Source organism: Ostrea edulis, chromosome 1 (assembly GCF_947568905.1).
Source record: "Ostrea edulis chromosome 1, xbOstEdul1.1, whole genome shotgun sequence".
NCBI classification, from domain to species: domain Eukaryota; kingdom Metazoa; phylum Mollusca; class Bivalvia; order Ostreida; family Ostreidae; genus Ostrea; species Ostrea edulis.
The window spans coordinates 14,410,778-14,429,898 of NC_079164.1; the positions used below are offsets into that span (position 1 = coordinate 14,410,778).

The following is a 19,121-nucleotide window of genomic DNA, read 5'->3' on the forward strand; positions in this document are numbered from 1 at the left end:
TCAAAGTGTTCTGTGTGAATGTACCTACAAGCAGTAGCACTCCTAACAAAATAAATATAGCTTTCTTGTAATAAGTAGTTTTATTGCAGAATTTATTTCTCCTTTGATGAAATACTCTTGAATTGGTGATTTATACAGCTTTTGATGGTTAAACGATTTTGAAGCCCCATCTAGACTTGAGATGGGGGTCTTCTCTTATCCTTTTAAAAAATGAATGTCAGGCATCAGTAATTGACCTTGGCTTAGTGAACACCTTATTTATTTTGTAGACCAAGAAGAAAACCATGCTGCAAAGGTTGCCAAGGAACCATGCTACACAATGGTGCCTAGTGACGAGGAGCTGAATGAGCAGGATTCTGATCAGGTAAATGCTGCCTTTTCAACTGTTGAATTGCAGGTGGCAACTCAGTAGCAGAAATGTACCCAAGTCGCAACAGATAGCAAACAGGCAGCAGATTGGAAATTAGCTGATAGCGGGCAGGTTTAGCATATTGGAAATTAGCTGATAGTGGGCAGGTTTAGCAGATTGGGAGTTAGCTGGTAGTGGGCAGTTTCAGCAGATTTGGGGTTGGCTGATAGCGGGCAGGTTCAGCAGATTTGGGGTTAGCTGATAGCGGGCAGGTTCAGCAGATTGGGGCTTAGCTGTTAGTGGACAGCTTTAGTAGGTTTGGGGTTGGCTGATAGCAGGCAGCATTAGCAGGTTAGGACTTAGCTGATATGGAAGAAATGGTCTATTGAAGACTTTGTACTGGGTTACCTGACTGTTTGGAACTTCTCACTTGGCTGCCAAGAAGGAAACAGTTTATAGTTGATGTTTCCAGAAAGAAAATTGATGTGTAGGAAGTTAAAGATAAGGAAGAAATATTTTCTGTGAAAAATATTTAAAAAACCAATCAATATATCAAAAGGGAATTCTTCCCTATAAAATAATCACGCCATGCTTATTCTTAATCTTTAATGACATTCATTGTGGAGTTAAGGATGTGAGAATATTAATAAAGAAATAAATTCTTTGGTTGTCGCACAGAGCATCTTTTAACAGGACAAAATATATAGAGACAAAGTACTGTTGAGTACCAGCAGTCTATGCCAATTTTCTTATCCAACACTAGAACAGGTTTTTTTTTTTGTCTCCTAAGGCACAAAAGCACATTTAAATTGATACATAAACGTTGATGCACCCGTAATCGATGTTAAGAGATGATATCCCGATATTGAATTCAAGTTGAGTTAAAGATTCAGATTGGAAGAGACGATAGAGAGATAACGACTACTTATGAATCACCGTTTAATTGAACTGGTAATCGGCAGCACATAATGAGGATAATTGCACGAATAGCCTGATCTGCTGAACCATGCAGATTCCTTCAGGTGATCTTGGTCTGGCTGCAATGCTTGTTCTGAAGCAGCTTTTTATCACATTAAACATCATCTTTATTGACTCCTGAATAGGGCGATATTTTATCAAATAACATGTAGCGAATATGAATTCTATACCTTAAGTATGTTGTATTGATGTAAAGGTTAGGAGGCTAGCGGAGATATTTCTGGGCATATTTTAATCCTCATTGTCTGCTGGCATCGACTACAGGAGCTGACTGATTGCTTATTGATATCAGTGTTTCTTGATACAATTAAAATGACAACCTGTACATTGTTCCCATCCCCCTGTAGGATGCACCTCAGAGAAAAAATTGTCGTTATGAAATTTATTTTTTATGACGACGCTTTTTTGAATGGCTGTCGTAATTAATGATGTGGTCCCGTTAGATGTTTCTGGCACACAAAACGCTGCTGTATACGGTTTACCGTGGAAGCATTGATAAAGAATGAATTAAAGACACGGGGATTGTGTACTCCCATCCCATTTTCATTTTTTCGAAATTTTCAAAGCGTTTATTTTTCTAGGGTTACATGTGTCATTGAATTGAAAACTTGAGAGGAGCTTGGTGCGTGCTACTCAAATTGACAAACATTCATAACTCTCCTCTCATGGTCGAACTCTCGTTTGTTACTGGGTAAATAGCAAACCCTGATATTGATTCAGCCATTTCTATACATATCTATGGGCTGAGATCGGCATCAATTTTCGTGAAGGATATTGAAAATCAGGGATAATTTGACTCTTATTCAGCATTTCAGATAAACTGTGTGATGAATGGTGACTACGTCACAATTGCTTTAAACTATGTAAATAGAAGTATCAGGCATTAACCAGACTCTATAACTTCGCGTCTTTAGTTTGCATTCTCACTCCATTTGGATTTTTTCTCTCTCCATTTCACAAAGCTTCAGAAGAAATTGCCGTCATTATGATAATTGCATGTAGATATTTTTGTTTGGGCCTTCATGAGATAAGGGGCATTCTAATTGCTGTTTTCAATACCCGGGTAATTTACAGAAGATACTTATGATACTTAGTGAAGAGCTTGAAACTAATATTTCTTTCATTTGGAAACTAACTCCGAGCCAAGGCCACCCCTTCATAATTAGCAGGAACTGATTGTAATTTGTCATGGATTGTAAGGGGATATGGGTACACGGCTCTCTGATTCAATGTATTAAAATATTATCTAGATGATTTCTCAATTGCAGTTAGATGACTCCAGATAAAATGTTCAGTTGTAATATTTTTGTGGGGGAGAAGTCTGTCTTCAATGCAAGATGATATCATAAATCAAATCTATTTTAGAAAAAAGAGTCTGACAGATTTCTTTATGGTCACTTTTAATAGGAGCCAAAATTATGGATTTTCTCTGAATTAACAATCTGAAGATTTTCATTAAAATTCCTATAATAAATCTTACACACATCATGTTCAAGGGAATCTTAAGGGACATTGTCCTAGGCAGTTTGGCAACTGTCAACTCATAAAACACAAGAAATATGAAAATGTTTACCACGTGTAACCATTGGAGGAAGAAGTCTTTTTCTGTATCTTGTGAAATAAAAATTGAGATGTCAAATGTCCTTATTTTCGGCCAGGGCTCTCTATCTCTGGGGGCAAAAAAAATCAATTAAAAAGGACCTTTGTGATTCTTAGACATCTTTGACGTCAGGAAAAATTTTGTGAACTTAAAACCAATCAATGCTTAGATTGTGAAGGTTACTCATACATTGACTTAGATAGTAAGCAGATCTGTTGTACCAATATTAACATTTTGTCAAAAAATTACAAATTCCATGAATTATAATGTTTCTTTCTTTCCTTAAGTTCGATCAAGTTTAGGGAGAGAGTTCAATATGATGTCTGATTTATGGTCATTAATAAAATATTTGAAACGTTGGTCTTACCATTCTGTTGTGTTAATGTGGAATTAGATAAATTATCGACTTAGAATTATATGTATCATAAATATAGGTCTTACATACTATGGGATGGAGGGAGTTAGATAATTTTTTGCGAGTCATCAATTAATTTGCTTTTCTAGGAGGTCCGTGTACTTGAGACTTATTTTCTGTTGAATTTTTCATTAATTTTTAATGATTTATTTTATGGCTGCACAGTTTGGTGATGGGATGGAGGGTTCCACGTGTTAACACGCTCATGAATAAAACAATCTGATGCTTGTAAAGGTTTGCTGTCAAAAACGGCTTTGACATCTATCGTTCATATTAGAATAAGTACATTTTTACATTCCGAATTGTGAGGAGGAAGAGAAAAATCAGGGTAACAAGTTTGAATAATAATTACAATTATGATAATTTTTTAGTTGTATGATAATAAATTTAGCATATTTGTGAAATTCCAGCAATATCAACTTAATTCCATGGAAAATTAATAACTTCATTTGTAGGGGATTAATTGTATGATATTGATAACGTTATTTATAAACAATTTATGCCAAAATTTGTATGCATAAAAAATATATTCAATATTAAAAGATTATTTCACAAGATTTATTTTGAAATTGAAATCAATTTTATCCTCTACCTCAGGTGTTTAGAAATATTTACATATTTATTGCAGCTGTTTATAAGATTTGAGAACAAAATAAACAAACTTAATGTTACTGGGTCAAAAGATGTAAATTAACAAATGATCATTTTACTGTAAATGTTCAGAATCAATATCATTTCTTCTATTAAGACAAAGTTTCATTGATACTGTTCAGTAATTTTTTGATAGATTAGAAATCCAATTAAACAGGGAGTAGACCTTGTATAGGGGATTTGTTTTTTGCTGATGTAATTGTCAAATTAGGAGTGAATGCAGTCAAAATCCGGCATCAGACCATGATGTCATCCCAGAATAAACCAACAAATATTCTTGTTGGGTCCTGAAAAAATTATGTCAACAGTATAAAAAAAATAGCCATGTTACCTGACCACAACATTCAGGTGTGACGGTACCACGTTTATTTCCTGCTAATCAGTTTCTTCACTCTCCGAATGCAGTGTCATTTGTTTACACCAAGCTCATAATTGTCGTTAATTGCTATTGTCTCGGGGGCATTGTAGCCTGATATAACTGTACCTACATACTTTGTCTCTCAATAATCTTTGGCAGTAACATCACTCTGCCTGCGGGGCACAGCATTTTCTGTTACCAGGGACCATGTTCTGCTCGGTCTGACAAAATGCATTGTTTCATCTCTACCAAAGTATGATGAATGGAGAGTGAATCACTCCACCTTTTGTCTTCAGTGGTCTCTTCAGCTCACAGAGATTTTTTTTATCCCCTTTAGTTTATCGATCAGTGAAAACTTGTGATTGACCATTTGCAGGAACAGGACGGACTATATTAGCCAACCCATCTCATAAACCTGTGATTACAACATTTCTTTGATTGTTTCTTTAGGATCTCGATTACGACGATTATGCTCCGCTAGTCGTGGACACCTCCAGGCAAACAGAAGACATTGATGATCAAGATGATTTGATAACCAGTAATAATATTCAGGAGTCACCATCAGAAGCCAGCAGCTATACATCACAGACAGTGTTAGCCGGGAGTGCCACCACATTACTGAAAAATACAGAGGACGGAACAAACTTCAATCCCACTGGCTTTGTGTTCACTTCACCATCCTTAAACAACCAGGATCAACTGAGTAATTGTTCCTCAGAACAAGACCAGTTGTTCATCGATAGTGGGGAACCCAACCCTGTGTCAAACCAGTCTTCTCGAACTCCCTCCATTTCTAGTCTCTCTGATCAACTTAGTCCAGGTGGACTCAGCTCAAATATATCTGCATCCAAAGTTCATCGCCGAGGAAAAAAGGTAAAAAAGACAATATATATTTCTAGCTTCTGTGTTATTTTTATATTTGGAGAGTGATTTTATTAGATTTAATGAAAATGTTTTTTCCCAATGTGAAGAATTCTTATTCTTAAAGTTTCTGTGTGCTGTATCTGTGTAACAATTTCCTCTGCATTTTGTGGGTGAACTTCCTTTTAACATATCTGTACTTTATACTTTGAGTGGATCTTTTCTTTCAAGAAGTCTTTCCAAAATGACAAGAAAGGCTGTCATGCAAGAAAAATGAAGGAGATTTTCCCCAAAATTTTATTAACATACCTTTTGGGAGGGGGAGGGTTGTCACAAAAAAAAATTTCATGCTTCAAAATTTATTCAATGATAAACCCAAAAATTTGAAAAGATAATTTTGATAAAGATATTTTTATGATGTGCTAGTTTTGTATGAATTTTACTTATCAGCCCAAAAAAAAAGAGAAATTATGTAAGATAGGGCTAGTAAAACACATGTTTATAAATGAGACGATCAAATTTCAGACCCCGTCTAATCAAGCAGAAAAAGAGCCTGATGTAAATGTAGAGTGTGAGGAGTCAGATTCTAAGGTATTACATGGCAGTTATATTGTCACCTGCAGCAATACTGGTTATTCATGACTAGTACCTATAGCAACATCAGTCCCAGAATTCCCTCAAGCTACAATCTCCCAGCATGCCTTGCATGATTAGTTTACACACTCTGGTGAAGGTGCAATGGTTTCATGGCATGTGCATATAATCTATGTTACAAAATAATAACATCTCTTTATTTTGATATTCAACTCTTGAAAAATATTTGTATATTTCTTGGTTGTCTTCTGCTGACATGCTGTATGAATATAATTGTGAAGAAAATCTTTTGTTGATAATTTTGTTTTTGTGAGTATGTATGTATATGATGTATGTGCATTTTTCTTTCTTTACTCTTATTAATTCCAGTGCACCAAAGAAATGAAGTGAAATCATGTCTTTTATTATTAACTTGAAAATTATTACTCCTTAGTGTTTCATGTAAAAAAAAAAAAAAAAAATTTGTAGATAAATGACAGTGAATTAAGCCTTAAATATTTGCTTAATGAATATTTAAGTTTCTTTCTTTGGTGCAGTCTTTCTTCATGTTTCTGAACTTTCATTGTGTACCCAAGATATTGCTTTTTCAGTGTTAAAAAGCTTTCCATTTCAGCTGCCGGAAATCTTTTGTTACTTGTAAAATATACATAATTACAGTACTTATCTTTACCTATTTTTCTTTTAATCCCTTCTGATACCTCAAGTTGATGCTAATACAGGTTTTTTTTTTCAACATTCAATGGGAATTCTTGTATGTAATTTGATGATTATTCTTTTATTAAGGAGATTATCAAGATTAAAGAATTCTGACTTGAATCAGAGTCTGATAATGCAAACATCCAGTGGATTAAGATGGATTATAAATAATCTTTATCCTTGATAATCTTGATGAGGAATAAATTTCTTATTTTAGAATAAGAATCTTATACTTACCTTTAATGATGATAATATAGAGAAGTAGATTTGATGTCCTAATTTAGGTGCAGGTTATCATATATGTTCACTGTTAATTAAATGACAAAATGGAATAAGTAAATTAATAAATATTTAGCATGTTCATGTAGTGCATGTGAAGTATTGGAGAAATGTGGGTTGATTTTCATTGTGTAGTGGTTAAGTAGAAAACCTTTTCCTCCCACAGATTTTACCCATTACTAATGCAGAGGGTGAGGATGCAAAGTACGCCTGTCCTATATGTAAAACCATTGTTGCCTCGTCTCACGAGTTAACTGTACACATCAGGTCGCACAACACCCACAACAACTCATCGCAGGCCAATACCTGCACCATCTGTGGAAAAGTGCTTAGTTCTCAGAGTTCACTCGATCGGCACATGCTCGTACATTCAGGTAACCAACGTCTCCTGCTAACATCAAATGATTACACATAACTATGAAAAATTCAAATGAAGAGAAAGAAAATGAAAAGAAAAAAGAAAATTATGATATTTCATGTGGTCAATTTGTATTCATTTTATGTGGCTTTCACACATTAAAAAAACCTTGTTAGTTAACCTTTAGTTTTATGGACTTGTCAAAATGTTCTGTTGTCTCAATTCTTTTTATGGAAACTCTTTTTCAGGAGAAAGACCATTTAAGTGTAAAATCTGTAAAATGTCATTTACAACGAATGGAAATATGCATCGCCATTCACGCATTCATGCCAAAGAAAATGATCTCAGTGGATCGTCAGGAATTAAACCCATCCGTCCAAAGCCCAAGACTCCCACCTGGAAATCTCGACCCGTGATGCCAAACACCAGCACCCCTGCAACATCACTGGTCATCCCCCCAGGGACCTCTCTGCTGTCTGCTGAACTTCTCAACAATATGCCAAAATTATCCATACTGGAGGCCAAACCAGTGACACAAGTTTTGACTCCGAGTGAACCAGTTTCGGCCGGTCAGAAGAGAGCATACAACTTCATAGAGTATTCTCCCCAGTTGTCCAGTCCTGCAAAGAAAATCAGCGTAGCACCTGTGTCATCCAATCAGGTTGTTATCGAAAAAACCCCAATCCTAGTCACACAAGCATCAGTTCCAACCAGTATTACCAAAAAACCAAAGGACTCCCGCACGGAAATCAAAACCTTCACCAACTCCGCCCACCATGACAGGAAAGGTCCCTCGGAGGTAGAGAAAACGGACAGCTTTTGTGATATCTTGTGATCTGTCTCGATTATACTGCTAAAAATATTTGCATGATTATATTAACATATAAAATGGCTTGGGAATATATTTATCATATTAGAAAATATGTATCAGTATAGACAAAATAGCTTAATTTTCTGCATGATTAATTAGAGTTAACTTGACAACCCGCTTATCACTTAGCACCTGTCATCAAGCTTAACGTGTGCTAATATCTCAAGAGTTTCAGTGTATTCATAAACATTGTCTCGTCATTGCTGGACTCAAACAGGTGAAGCAGAGACTCATCATGATTTTAATAATCAATTATTTGTGAAAAGATATTTAAAATTTTGTAGCAATTTCTAATTTTTAAAAGTGTGGGTGAAGTATTTTAATTATGATTTTGATTTGATTTAATTATTTTTGTGGTTTTATTAAAGTAATAAAAAGGTTTTTAAATTTATTTTTCAGTCTGGAAACGGAGAGGAAAAGGAAGGAGACCAGCTTCATTGCCCAGTCTGTAACAAGGGTTTCCTGTGTAAATATGGATTAGAGACCCACCTTGACACCCATCCGGAGTATTCTATGAAATGTGGAATATGTCACATGTCGTTTCCCACCCCACGGGGGCTGAACATGCACAAATTGATGGTGCACAGTAAGGAGAAACCTCTGGAAGATACTGAAAACAAGCTAGAAGTGAAGACCTCTCCACCAGCAGTTGTTGGATTTTATGATCTTGGCTTTATGGACTTCTCTGTCAAAAAGTTTCCTTTGGTTGCTAAGTCTTACTGTGAAGAAAACGTGAGATTATCCAGCAGTATTTACCACAATTATCATTGTAGCGAGTGTGCTAAAGCCTTCCCATCCCGGGCTTCTCTTCTTCTACATGAGTACACACACAGCCCAGAAAAAACCTCACAATGCCCACTGTGTGAATGTGACTTTCTGGATACCAATGAACTTCACCTTCACATGGTCAAACATCTCTCTGACAAAGCTTTCAATGATGTTATGCAAAAGACCAAGTCCGAAAAAGTCCTGAAATCACCAAAACCTGATAAAATTGGAAAACACGATTTCCTTGCATCTTTTGGTCTGACCACTGTCAGTGAAGCTGAACTTCTGCAGAAAAGAGAAAAGGAATTGAAATTAGAATCAAATTCAAGTATGGATAAGAAAGAAAACAACGACTATTTTGCGAGGCTTGGCCAAGTTTTCTCTTCTGATATTGCTCCTGTTAATTCCCTTATTGCCGCCAAATTTGCCCAACTGTCTCCCGAAGAGCAGGCTAAGGCTTACATCGAAGCCCAGAAATTTGTCCAGGCAGCCATGGCCATGCCTCAGATTTTCCAAGGCATGGAACAAATGTCTGGTCTTAGTGCATCACAGCTGAAGGCCTTTATGCCCTCTCTATTTCCCCTGGGTGTATCTAAATCCAACAGTGCTGTGTCTCTGAGCCAGCTGACCACTCTGGCAGCCATGACCAGTCCATCCATGCTGTCCACTATGATGGGGGGACAGAACCTGTCCAGTCCTCTTCCTACTCCACCTCCCAGCAGTGAGAGTGGCTCCTCTGGAGAAATGTCGGACAAGTACCCTAACAAGAATGGTGTATTCCAATGCAAATACTGCGATCTTGTGTTCACAAATTATAGAACCATGAAAGGTAAGACAACTCTGTTATTAGTGATATTATTTCAGAGTTTGAATTCAAGATGTAATTATTATATATTTTATGTTCAAAATATATATCTTTCTCATATAATTGTTTAAAAAAGTGTATAGATTGATTGGTTAACCAATTTTGCTGGGTTCCTTGGTTATTTTCTTGGTGAGAAAGTGATTTATTTGAGGCTCTCTAAACTGCACTTGTACGTCACACATGTTCAAAAGAATCGGCAGAATTGATGATGGTGTGTTGTCCCTTGTTATGCTAAATTATTGGTTCATTGACAGCGCCTCAATCACTGAGGACAGGGAACGTGTTAATTTGAAGATTCAAGAGAATAGCTGACATTCAATTAAATAATTTGCATAGCAAATACATTATTAATAAAAAGACCCATTAGAAATTCTGAATTTTTATGTGGCTGATATTTTTTCAGTTTTCTTCAAAATTCAGCAATATTTGATTCTTTGTGATTTTTTTAATATTGATGTAATACGGCCTTACTTTCTTTTTGATAGCGCTGATTTTGTTCAGCAATTAAAGCGATACCAGGTTACTGTATCAACTTGTTCATATTGTACCAATGTTCAATTGTTGTGTATATGTATTCATTTTATTTCCTGCAAGTCCTATTTGCATAATGCATGATCTCAAATACATAAATGTTAATTACGGTTTTAATATTAAAAAAGGCTTTGATAGGCAAAGAAAACTACACAGAAGCATTAGAATAACTTATTTATGGCCAGTTTTAATTTTTTAGTTATGCGCTTTGAATGGAAGTGACAAATGATAATTAACAAGATAATTACTGTGTAATTAAAGAATAAAAAAGAGAGAAAAATCATGCTAATTTGTATCTTAATGAAATCTCGTCTTGATGTGTTTAAACTGTTGTTAAAAACAGATTTAGTTTGGGTTTTTTTTTTAGATTATTAGGATTAAATTGTCTATTTAAAGTAAAAAAAAAAATTAACCAGAACTGAACAGATGGCAATAAGGCATGGGATGTGTTTCTTTAAAAAAAAAAAAGCTTAAAAAGTTTTATTTCTTGGTTTCCTCTGACTTATATATATTTGTTGTTTGTTTTTAAGATATTTTAAACTGATGCAAAGCATGACTTTAAAATGATTTTTTTTTTTTAGTTATGCGAGTTTAATAATATTCATTTTCATTTGAGTTTTGTGTGGTCCTTTCGTGTATTTAGTTGAGTCCGTTAATCTCAGTAGTAACTGTGATAGCTATGTCTTACCTGTGCATCATGGTTAAAGGGAGACAATCTCCTCCAAGTATGATCAACCAATTTTTAAAAAAATGAGTTTTGATAAATTAAGATTAACCAAGCAAACCTTGTGCCAAGATAAACTGAAATTGAAAATTAATTGCTGACATTTAATGAATAATTGTTTGTAAAACAAATTGATGGTTATTGGGAATATTTTTATTTTTGTTTGCAGGTCACACTCGCACTCATCTTGGTCTGTCTCCATATAAATGTAACCTATGTAATTACTCCAGTGCTGATAAGAGCACGCTAATTCGTCATCTCCGAACTCACAATGGAGAGCGGCCATTCCAGTGCAGGATCTGTGATTTTGCCTTCACCACTAAGGCAAACTGTGAGAGGCATGTCAAGTAAGGATTTACAAAACTTCGAAAAACATTTTGACAAAAGCAGAAGTTGGTACTGTAAACCAACTGTTATTCTCCATGACATTATTTTGTTATTCTCCAGTGATGAACTGGTTCTCAGTGACTAATTTTCATGATAAGATCAAATATGAGAGACAATATAGGATTGGTTCATAGTGAGAAATATTTGCGATGATGAGTTTCTCATGAAAATTTCTTGCAAGTGAATAAAAATTGGTTTTCAGTAACTGTTTATGTATAGAAGTTGATGTTTGATTTGTAATTTCATTCTGAATCATAAAAAAACCCTGCATTTATTTACTTATTTTACAGAAAGAAGCATGGCAAGTATATGAAAGAGGAAGTGGATTCTGCCATAGGATACAATAAGTATGTAGCGGAGTCCTCCAGCACAGCGGAGAATTTCCAGTCCCCTGACACCGTGTGTAAATACTGCGGAGAAGACTTCAAGTTTTTCCGTGCCCTGAAGCACCACCTGCGATCGCACAGCAGCTGTCCGCAGAAACCATTCCTATGTATGCGCTGCGACATTGGCTTCTCCACCAAGGCTAACTGTGTCAGACATCTTCAGAAGCAGCATCCTGAGGTGTCGCAGTACCAGATCGAGCAGTTCATCCATGTCAATGAACCCTCGCTCCTGGAAGATGGAGAGAAATCATTTGGGGAGGGGTTGTCTGATGACAGTCAGATGGCCGACACAATGGACTCTTATGGTGGAATTCCACCAGCTGCACACTCCTCCACCAAGTCTCTCCTGGCAACAGAGAGCCGTACTCAGTCACCTGTAACAGGTGGGAAACCTGAAGCTATGACAATCAAGCAGGAACCAATGGACACAGAAGACTTGCCTCTTGATTTCAGCGTAAACAAGAGTTCAACATCAATGCCCGATATCAAACCCAAAGTGGACGAGTTACCGATAGATTTGTCAGTGAAAGGAAGGGACGGCTCTGAATCTCCCTCACCGGTATGTTCATCTGTGAGTTCAGAGATCCTCATGAGTAACTTTGACAATATTTTGTTTCTCATTTTGTGTATCATTATAATTTGTAAAGATTTCAAAGGCAAAAAAAATGGTAATGTAAATATTGATGAATAAATGAGTTTTCCTATATCAATGCAAACCATAGATTAGAACCTTCATTTCCTATTAATCTCTGAGATTAATGGGAGTGTTAAACGAATTAACGATACAATGAAAAATTGAATAGAAATGGCCAATTCAAATTCTAAGTGAATCTGACGTTTTCCAGAATTCCCGCTCTGTTGTATATGACACCAATGTGTACCAGTGCCAGTTCTGTCCCCTGGGAATCTCCAGTCAGAAAATGTTGGAGCGCCACTTGTTGCAGGACCACCGCCATTTACTGGAGAGAATGGAGCAGCAGGCCCTGAAGGATGTTACGTCACCGGAACTGCCAGCATCCAAACTCTCTGCAAGTCAGGGCAGTGAGAACAGGGTAAAAATCCTGATGCGGCTTCCCAAGACTGTCAACAATGCTAGGAGTCTAAAGGATAGGATTACCAAACCTGACTCCAAACTTAATCATGGTAGGAATCATCACCGGGAATATATCATATTTTGTACACGTAGAATTTGAAATTTTCATAAACCAAAATGATACGTTGACTAGAAAAAAATGGCTTTCTTTACTAACAAAAATCTTTTTGCTTCTGAAAGTGTTCTCATATTAGGATGTGTAAGTATATCCATAGTGTTGGTCATGTTTTTTTACTTTTTATAAGTGCATTTCAGTTTTCCTATGTTGAGAGTTACATGATTTTGAGTAGTGTTTAATATATGGAACTGAATGGTGTGCTTATTTTAAAAATAATCTTTCTTTTCTTTTTATTCTTTTTTTTTTTCGTTGTTGTTGTTCCAACATAATTCTTTAGTTGGAATTTTGAATGGTTAAAATTTAGTGGATTTAGATTCATTCATTGCTTTTATTTCTTTATGACTTTTAATTACTGAATGTTTGATGCCAGCTGTTGAAGACAAACGATATTTTGAAGTCTTATTTCTCACGATGCATTATATTAATTCTTGTTAAAAGTAATACTGCTAAGAAATCATAGAATAGTGTACCACTGAACATAAATTCTGTAGATGAATACTGGAGGTTTTTTTTTGTTTTTTTTTTTCAATGTCTTTTTTTATGCCCCTATTATTGGAGATTCTTTCTCTCACAGGTTTAGATTCCGCCTCGGATCTTGCCTCAGTCAAAAGAATTTTGGATGCTGCCATTCAACCATTTAGATCATTCCCCATTGATAGCTCTAACCTTTCTGGCAAGTCTGGCGAGGACTCCATGGATTATTCTATGGATGAAGAAGGAAAAAGTAAAGATCTTGAGGAACCTCCTGTTCTTAGTCCTAGGAACAAGGGGGACAACTCCAGCATGCAAAGCGATCAGGACATGCCCGAGATCGCTGAAAGCCCAGAGCAGTTTGCTAAAATGGTAATCAGAATTTCATTCCTGTGCTGTAGTGTCAGTTTTATACACTGTGGTGTCAATATTTTGTCCACCCTGTAAATTAAATCATTTCTATACAGAATAAGAAATTATGATATGTCTGGTTATATATCCTGTTGCATTATTTTAAACGAATGCTTTTTTTTTCTTGATAGTTCATTAATACACCAAAGATACCAAAGACCGTAATGGAACCTGCAGACAAACTACTGGTAAAGAAGAAGAGAAACTCTTATGCTGATTCTCCGCACAAGCTGCAGTGTCCTTACTGCACCAGGACCTTTCCCTGGGTCAGTTCTCTGACCCGTCACCTCTTGACCCACACTGGACAGAAGCCATTTAAATGTCCTCGCTGTCCAGTCACATTCTCCACCAAGTCTAACCGTGAACGTCACCTCATCAGGAAACATGGAGTTAACATGATGGACCCTCTGTCTCGACAAACCATGGATCGTCCCTACAAGTGTCACCTCTGTGTGTTCAGCTCATTCTCAACTCAAGGTACACATATTTCAAAATCCAAAATCTTCACCATCTCTGTTGTACTTTCCGTACATTACACAAGTACTTGATTTTGTGTAATCAGTGTTCAGCATCAGTTTTTGAGAACATGAAATTGTAGTGCAATAATCAGATGGCATAAGTTAGTGATCAATAAATAAAAGAGATTCTTAATTTCACAGGAGGCTATTTGTGAATTTATACAATATTTAGTTAGTGATCAATAGATAAAAGAGATTCTTAATTTCACGGGAGGCTATTTGTGAATTTATACAATATTTATTGTGTAGAATAAGGATTCTAAATTATTTCATGAAATTTTGAGAAAACTTGTAGTACATTTGGACTACTTTCCATCGGTATTTGATAGCATCTTTTGGGGATTATAGGTAACTTGTTGAAGCATTACAAAGAAAGACACGTTGGCTGTGATTTACCTGACACCTTGGCCGACTTGGACCGAGCAGTCACTAAGGGCCTCAGCACCACAATTCCCCCCCACGAGCGAGGCATGTACAGTATTGAGAGTTACAACCTGGACAATCAGCTCAATAGTCAGGATGAGCAGTCCTGTCTAAAGGTACAGATCTCACAAAAAATCTTCCCACCGTTTTTCCTCTCAAGTGTAATCTTATGATTTTGTTTCATTTCACAGAAAGTCTTGTTATTGTTTTTCCTCTTAAGTGTAATTCTATGATTTTGTTTCATTTTACTAAAAAATCTTGCACGCGATACTTAAGTTTAAAATTGAACATTTTAATACAACCAATGATACAGATATGGTGTTGCTGACTGAAAAATTTCTAGGACTTGTGTGATTGCAAAAACTAACATTGCTATCTTATCTCCACAGGTTTCTGACACTCCAACTGCCATCACCACATTTATAGTTCCTGACGATCTGAAATCAGATGATGATGACGACGATGATGACATCATTCCGCTGAGCATTGACAACTCCATAGAGGAGTCTTCCCCCAAACCGACACCTGTCGTAGAATTTACAGGATCCGGAGAACGCCAGATCAATCCGGAGAGAGACAACTACAATGTGGACAAGATCACCAGCTGCTGGAAGTGCAGCGAGAAGTTCGTCTCTCGTAAGCTGTTAGTGCGTCACTTGAAGGAGCACAATATTGATCTCCCTTTTAAGTGCTACCTGTGTGATGCTTCGTTCGAGACGCGCAAGTCGTGCCTGGACCATCAGGAGAGTGCCCACTCGTCCGACTGGAAGATCCTGAAGGAGAAGAACAAGGTGGATAATGTCGACAAGTTTGCTAAACATATGGACAAGGTGGTGGAGAATAATTGTAACAAAGTGGACCAGGGGGCAGTTCTAGAGATCCCGGGCCAGAATGCAGACGACCCGAAAATGGAGGTGGTATCTGCTGACTACATGCAGCGTAAAGTCTACTGCTCACTCTGTCCCAAGCGTTTCTGGTCCTTGCAGGATCTCCGGCGCCACATGAGGTCCCACACAGGTAAATATTGACCAACCAATAGTTTTAAACTCTCATGAAGAAAATGTATTTGAAGTAACAAGCAAACATTGCTTCTTTACCAATGAATTTAATGTCGTAATTTATTGTAGGAGAGAGGCCGTTTGAGTGTGATATCTGCCACAAGCGTTTCACCCTGAAGCACAGCATGATGCGACATCGCAAGAAGCACCTGGACTCCGGTTCACTGAGCCCAAGTGACGATGAAGATAACAACAACAATCATGATGAACCAGGCGTGAGCAAACTGGTTACGCACCATCGACCAATATTACCCAGAATGCCCACTGCTATTCCAGTCATTCCTGTGACTGTCATGACCGAATCTCCGAAAGTCGTCGTAAGTAAACATGTTCTTTCTGTTCTAAGAAACGAATACGTTATGAATTTGAATTTGCGTTGTATTCTGATATGTTCGTTCTGTATCAGCAGGAGAATCGCCCCCAATTCATCACGGTTACTTCCTCCGCAACGCCACAGCGAACCAAAACCACCACCATCACCATGGAGTCCGATAGCAAGGACAACAGTGCCGACATCCTCCACAACTTGCTGGGGGTCGATGTGGGATCCATTGACCAGATGCTGGATTCTGCTGACAACGCCGCCAAATTATTGGGCGTTTGAAGATCGGTGTGGAAATAGAGAATGTGTAGAGTGTGCTGCAGTTGTACAGTGTATACAACTTGGATTTTTAATTGTTGGATTAATGATTAATTTACATGAAAACTGCTAATGAATGAATGTCTCTCAGTAGAATGAAATTCTAGCATTGAACTCGCATTTTGCCAAAATTGGATGCTATCATGCTTGTAAAATACAGAGTGTGTATGATTTTATAGTACAGTATTCAGAAAGATGAGAACCCCCTGCGTGTGAAACTAAGAATATAAACTGATGGGATTTTATGATAAAATTTTTACTTGTGTGTTTGTCAGAGTCTTTGTGAATTCAAATGTTAACCAGTGGAATCACTGGGATAGTATCCAAGCACCACTTAGTCATGTTTTCCATTTGTTTTACAGGAACCATGTTTCAGGGATACGATATGTGAAACATTCCAAACTATTATTTTGTTGATTTTGCACTGTGTTCATTTTTATTTCATACAATGTAGGAGAAAATTGGAATGATTTGTCCATAGGGAAGAAAGGTACACCAATTGTATGGATGTGAATTCCCAAAGAAGAGGACCAAAGGCACATTGAATTGTACATATATTTATATACATTCCAATATCGTAATATGTGTATATATTACTTCCTGTTTTTATATGATTGCTCTGAGAGGAATTATTTTGTCTAGTTTGATTGTTGACAATCCACCTTTTTTTTAGGAGGTATATAAGATGGCACCCCACCCCCACTGCAAGTGTTTCTGCGCGTTTTTGTGAGTCTTAAAAGTACGAGTGCAAAGAAAACACCTAGTCTCTTGGCAGATCTGTTGTTTTAGTCAGAATATTTATTTATTGTTACGATTTCTTTTTATGTTGAATTTTGTACATTATTTTGTATAAATGGATGTTTACGGTGACCACTTTCAATCTCCTTTTTTTTGAAAACCATGCATTCCTTTGTTCATAATGTTAGTTTTCTATCATTCCAACTATTCTGCTCATGCAAGATTCATTGCATTAAATCGTCTAACTTCCATATTTATTTGATACAAGATGACAATATTGAAGAATTGTTTTAGTTTGGTGTAGGGTCAATAACTCTAGTATTCATTAGAGTCTCCTGTTAGTGTTGTAGGACATGGATATAAGAGTAGTCTCAAAGCAATGTTTCAAATCAAATCCTCGAAAACTGTCTCTCTTCTTCTATTTTAATTCTGCTATTGCGTGATCGTTTTAAGACTGGATAAAGGATTTTGATAGCCTCACCATTTGTATGGAGTTTCAAGTCACAAATATTTTTTTAGGAACTTGTGTGTATTTTTTTAAAATTTTGTTTGCTGGTGTTGAACAGCATTAATATGGAATGAAATTCATTAAACCATTTATGTAGAAAAAAATGTTGTTGTTGTTACACGTAATATCAAATCTTCCAGGTCTGGAGACCAGGCTTAAATTTCGATACAATATATGATGTGGGTTGTTTGTGTTACGTCCCCTTGAGAATTATTCTCTCGTTTAGAGATGTCGCCAGCTATAGGTGAAGTGCCACACATTCAGACTTAGGTAGGGCAATTGGAGCTGCATCAGTGAGGGTTTTTATCATGCCAAAGTCTGTTGTGACATTGAACCCAATTTCATCCAGTATACCCCCTTTGAAGAGGGGCCTATTACTGTAAACCAACTTCTATTAGCATTTGAGAAATTTTGCAAAGTTTACAAGAACCTCGTCATCACAAACATTTCTTGCTGCAGTCTTTACTGTTTCTCTAATTTAAAATTACATGCATCTCCATTGCGAAAATTAGTCGCTGCAAACTTCTTTGGTGGGTTGGTCATTTCCGAGACGATTCCTGTTGATATGTGTGTAAAAAGTTAATGGGATTTTATGCCATCCATACAATTTTCCAACCAATCAGTTGAGAAAATTGAGTCTTCAGCAAACTTCATATTTGATCAAGAGTAGTTGCCAACCCCTTTCAGGTCAAAGGGTGAAGGTCCCAAGGCTTTCTAGTATGCATGCAGCAATAGTTTTCTGATAATGAGCCTTTCACCAACAATATCAATCTGCATAGGCATGTTGGACAAGGCTAGGAGATGACCTAATGGTCATGGGGCTCTCTAGCATAACCTAATCTTGACAAATCTGCCTGTGAAATTTAATGATCGTTGAACATTAAATATAATTGGACAGTTTGTCTATTGACGAACAAAGCAATATGCCCCATCTAGTAAAATCATCTCATTTGGAACAGAAGTAGAGTTTCATCATTTACAGTTCAGAAATTCCATAGCCTTCCTGTGAGTACTTCATATGTCCATGTTAATACAAATCCAGAGATGTGAAGTTATATTTCAAAGTCAAAGGGTCGTAACTCTACTTAAGATATGTCAAACAGGCACTTGTTTCTGTAAATAAGTTCTTGCCTCTGTTTACTAATAACATTATTAGTGGTAGTATACAGACGTCGTAACTTATTTACAGAAACAATTGTCTGTGGTATGTCAATAGGAATGAAATCTTTAACTCATTTCTTGCGGATAATGACCAAAAGTGAACTTGCATGTATGTTCTAATTTGTTACACTCAACCGAACATATATAATTTATACTATAAATAAACACAGTGTGTAGGTATAGCAGCGCTCTCAAGAGTGCAGTTTATTGACATCAAAAATCAAATATTATATATAATAACATCTTCTTAGAAAAAATACATCTTCTGTTCTCTACAATGAGAAAATAAGATCAGTAATAAAACAAGTTAT

At 36.5% G+C, this 19,121-nt stretch overlaps 1 protein-coding gene across 10 annotated transcripts in view; it reads left to right on the forward strand.

Moving 5' to 3' along the window:
- The window catches only part of LOC125660924 (ras-responsive element-binding protein 1-like), a 33,427-nt gene extending 15,674 nt beyond the window's left edge, over positions 1 to 17,753 (forward strand). For 2 of the 10 annotated variants that reach the window (XM_048892742.2, XM_048892779.2), the window contains exons 2-16: positions 270 to 364; positions 4,802 to 5,224; positions 5,738 to 5,803; positions 6,948 to 7,155; positions 7,388 to 7,938; positions 8,410 to 9,607; positions 11,068 to 11,245; positions 11,576 to 12,242; positions 12,517 to 12,814; positions 13,457 to 13,725; positions 13,896 to 14,241; positions 14,631 to 14,821; positions 15,095 to 15,722; positions 15,833 to 16,080; positions 16,170 to 17,753. In XM_048892742.2, coding sequence (XP_048748699.2) covers positions 270 to 364; positions 4,802 to 5,224; positions 5,738 to 5,803; positions 6,948 to 7,155; positions 7,388 to 7,938; positions 8,410 to 9,607; positions 11,068 to 11,245; positions 11,576 to 12,242; positions 12,517 to 12,814; positions 13,457 to 13,725; positions 13,896 to 14,241; positions 14,631 to 14,821; positions 15,095 to 15,722; positions 15,833 to 16,080; positions 16,170 to 16,367 — 5,564 coding nt within the window. In that variant the 3' untranslated portion in view covers positions 16,368 to 17,753. The remainder of the gene's footprint in view (positions 1 to 269; positions 365 to 4,801; positions 5,225 to 5,737; positions 5,804 to 6,947; positions 7,156 to 7,387; positions 7,939 to 8,409; positions 9,608 to 11,067; positions 11,246 to 11,575; positions 12,243 to 12,516; positions 12,815 to 13,456; positions 13,726 to 13,895; positions 14,242 to 14,630; positions 14,822 to 15,094; positions 15,723 to 15,832; positions 16,081 to 16,169) is intronic. The other 8 variants (XR_007364554.2, XR_008799634.1, XR_008799635.1 and 5 more) reach the window with 8 other exon arrangements.
- The last annotated feature ends 1,368 nt before the right edge of the window (positions 17,754 to 19,121 follow it).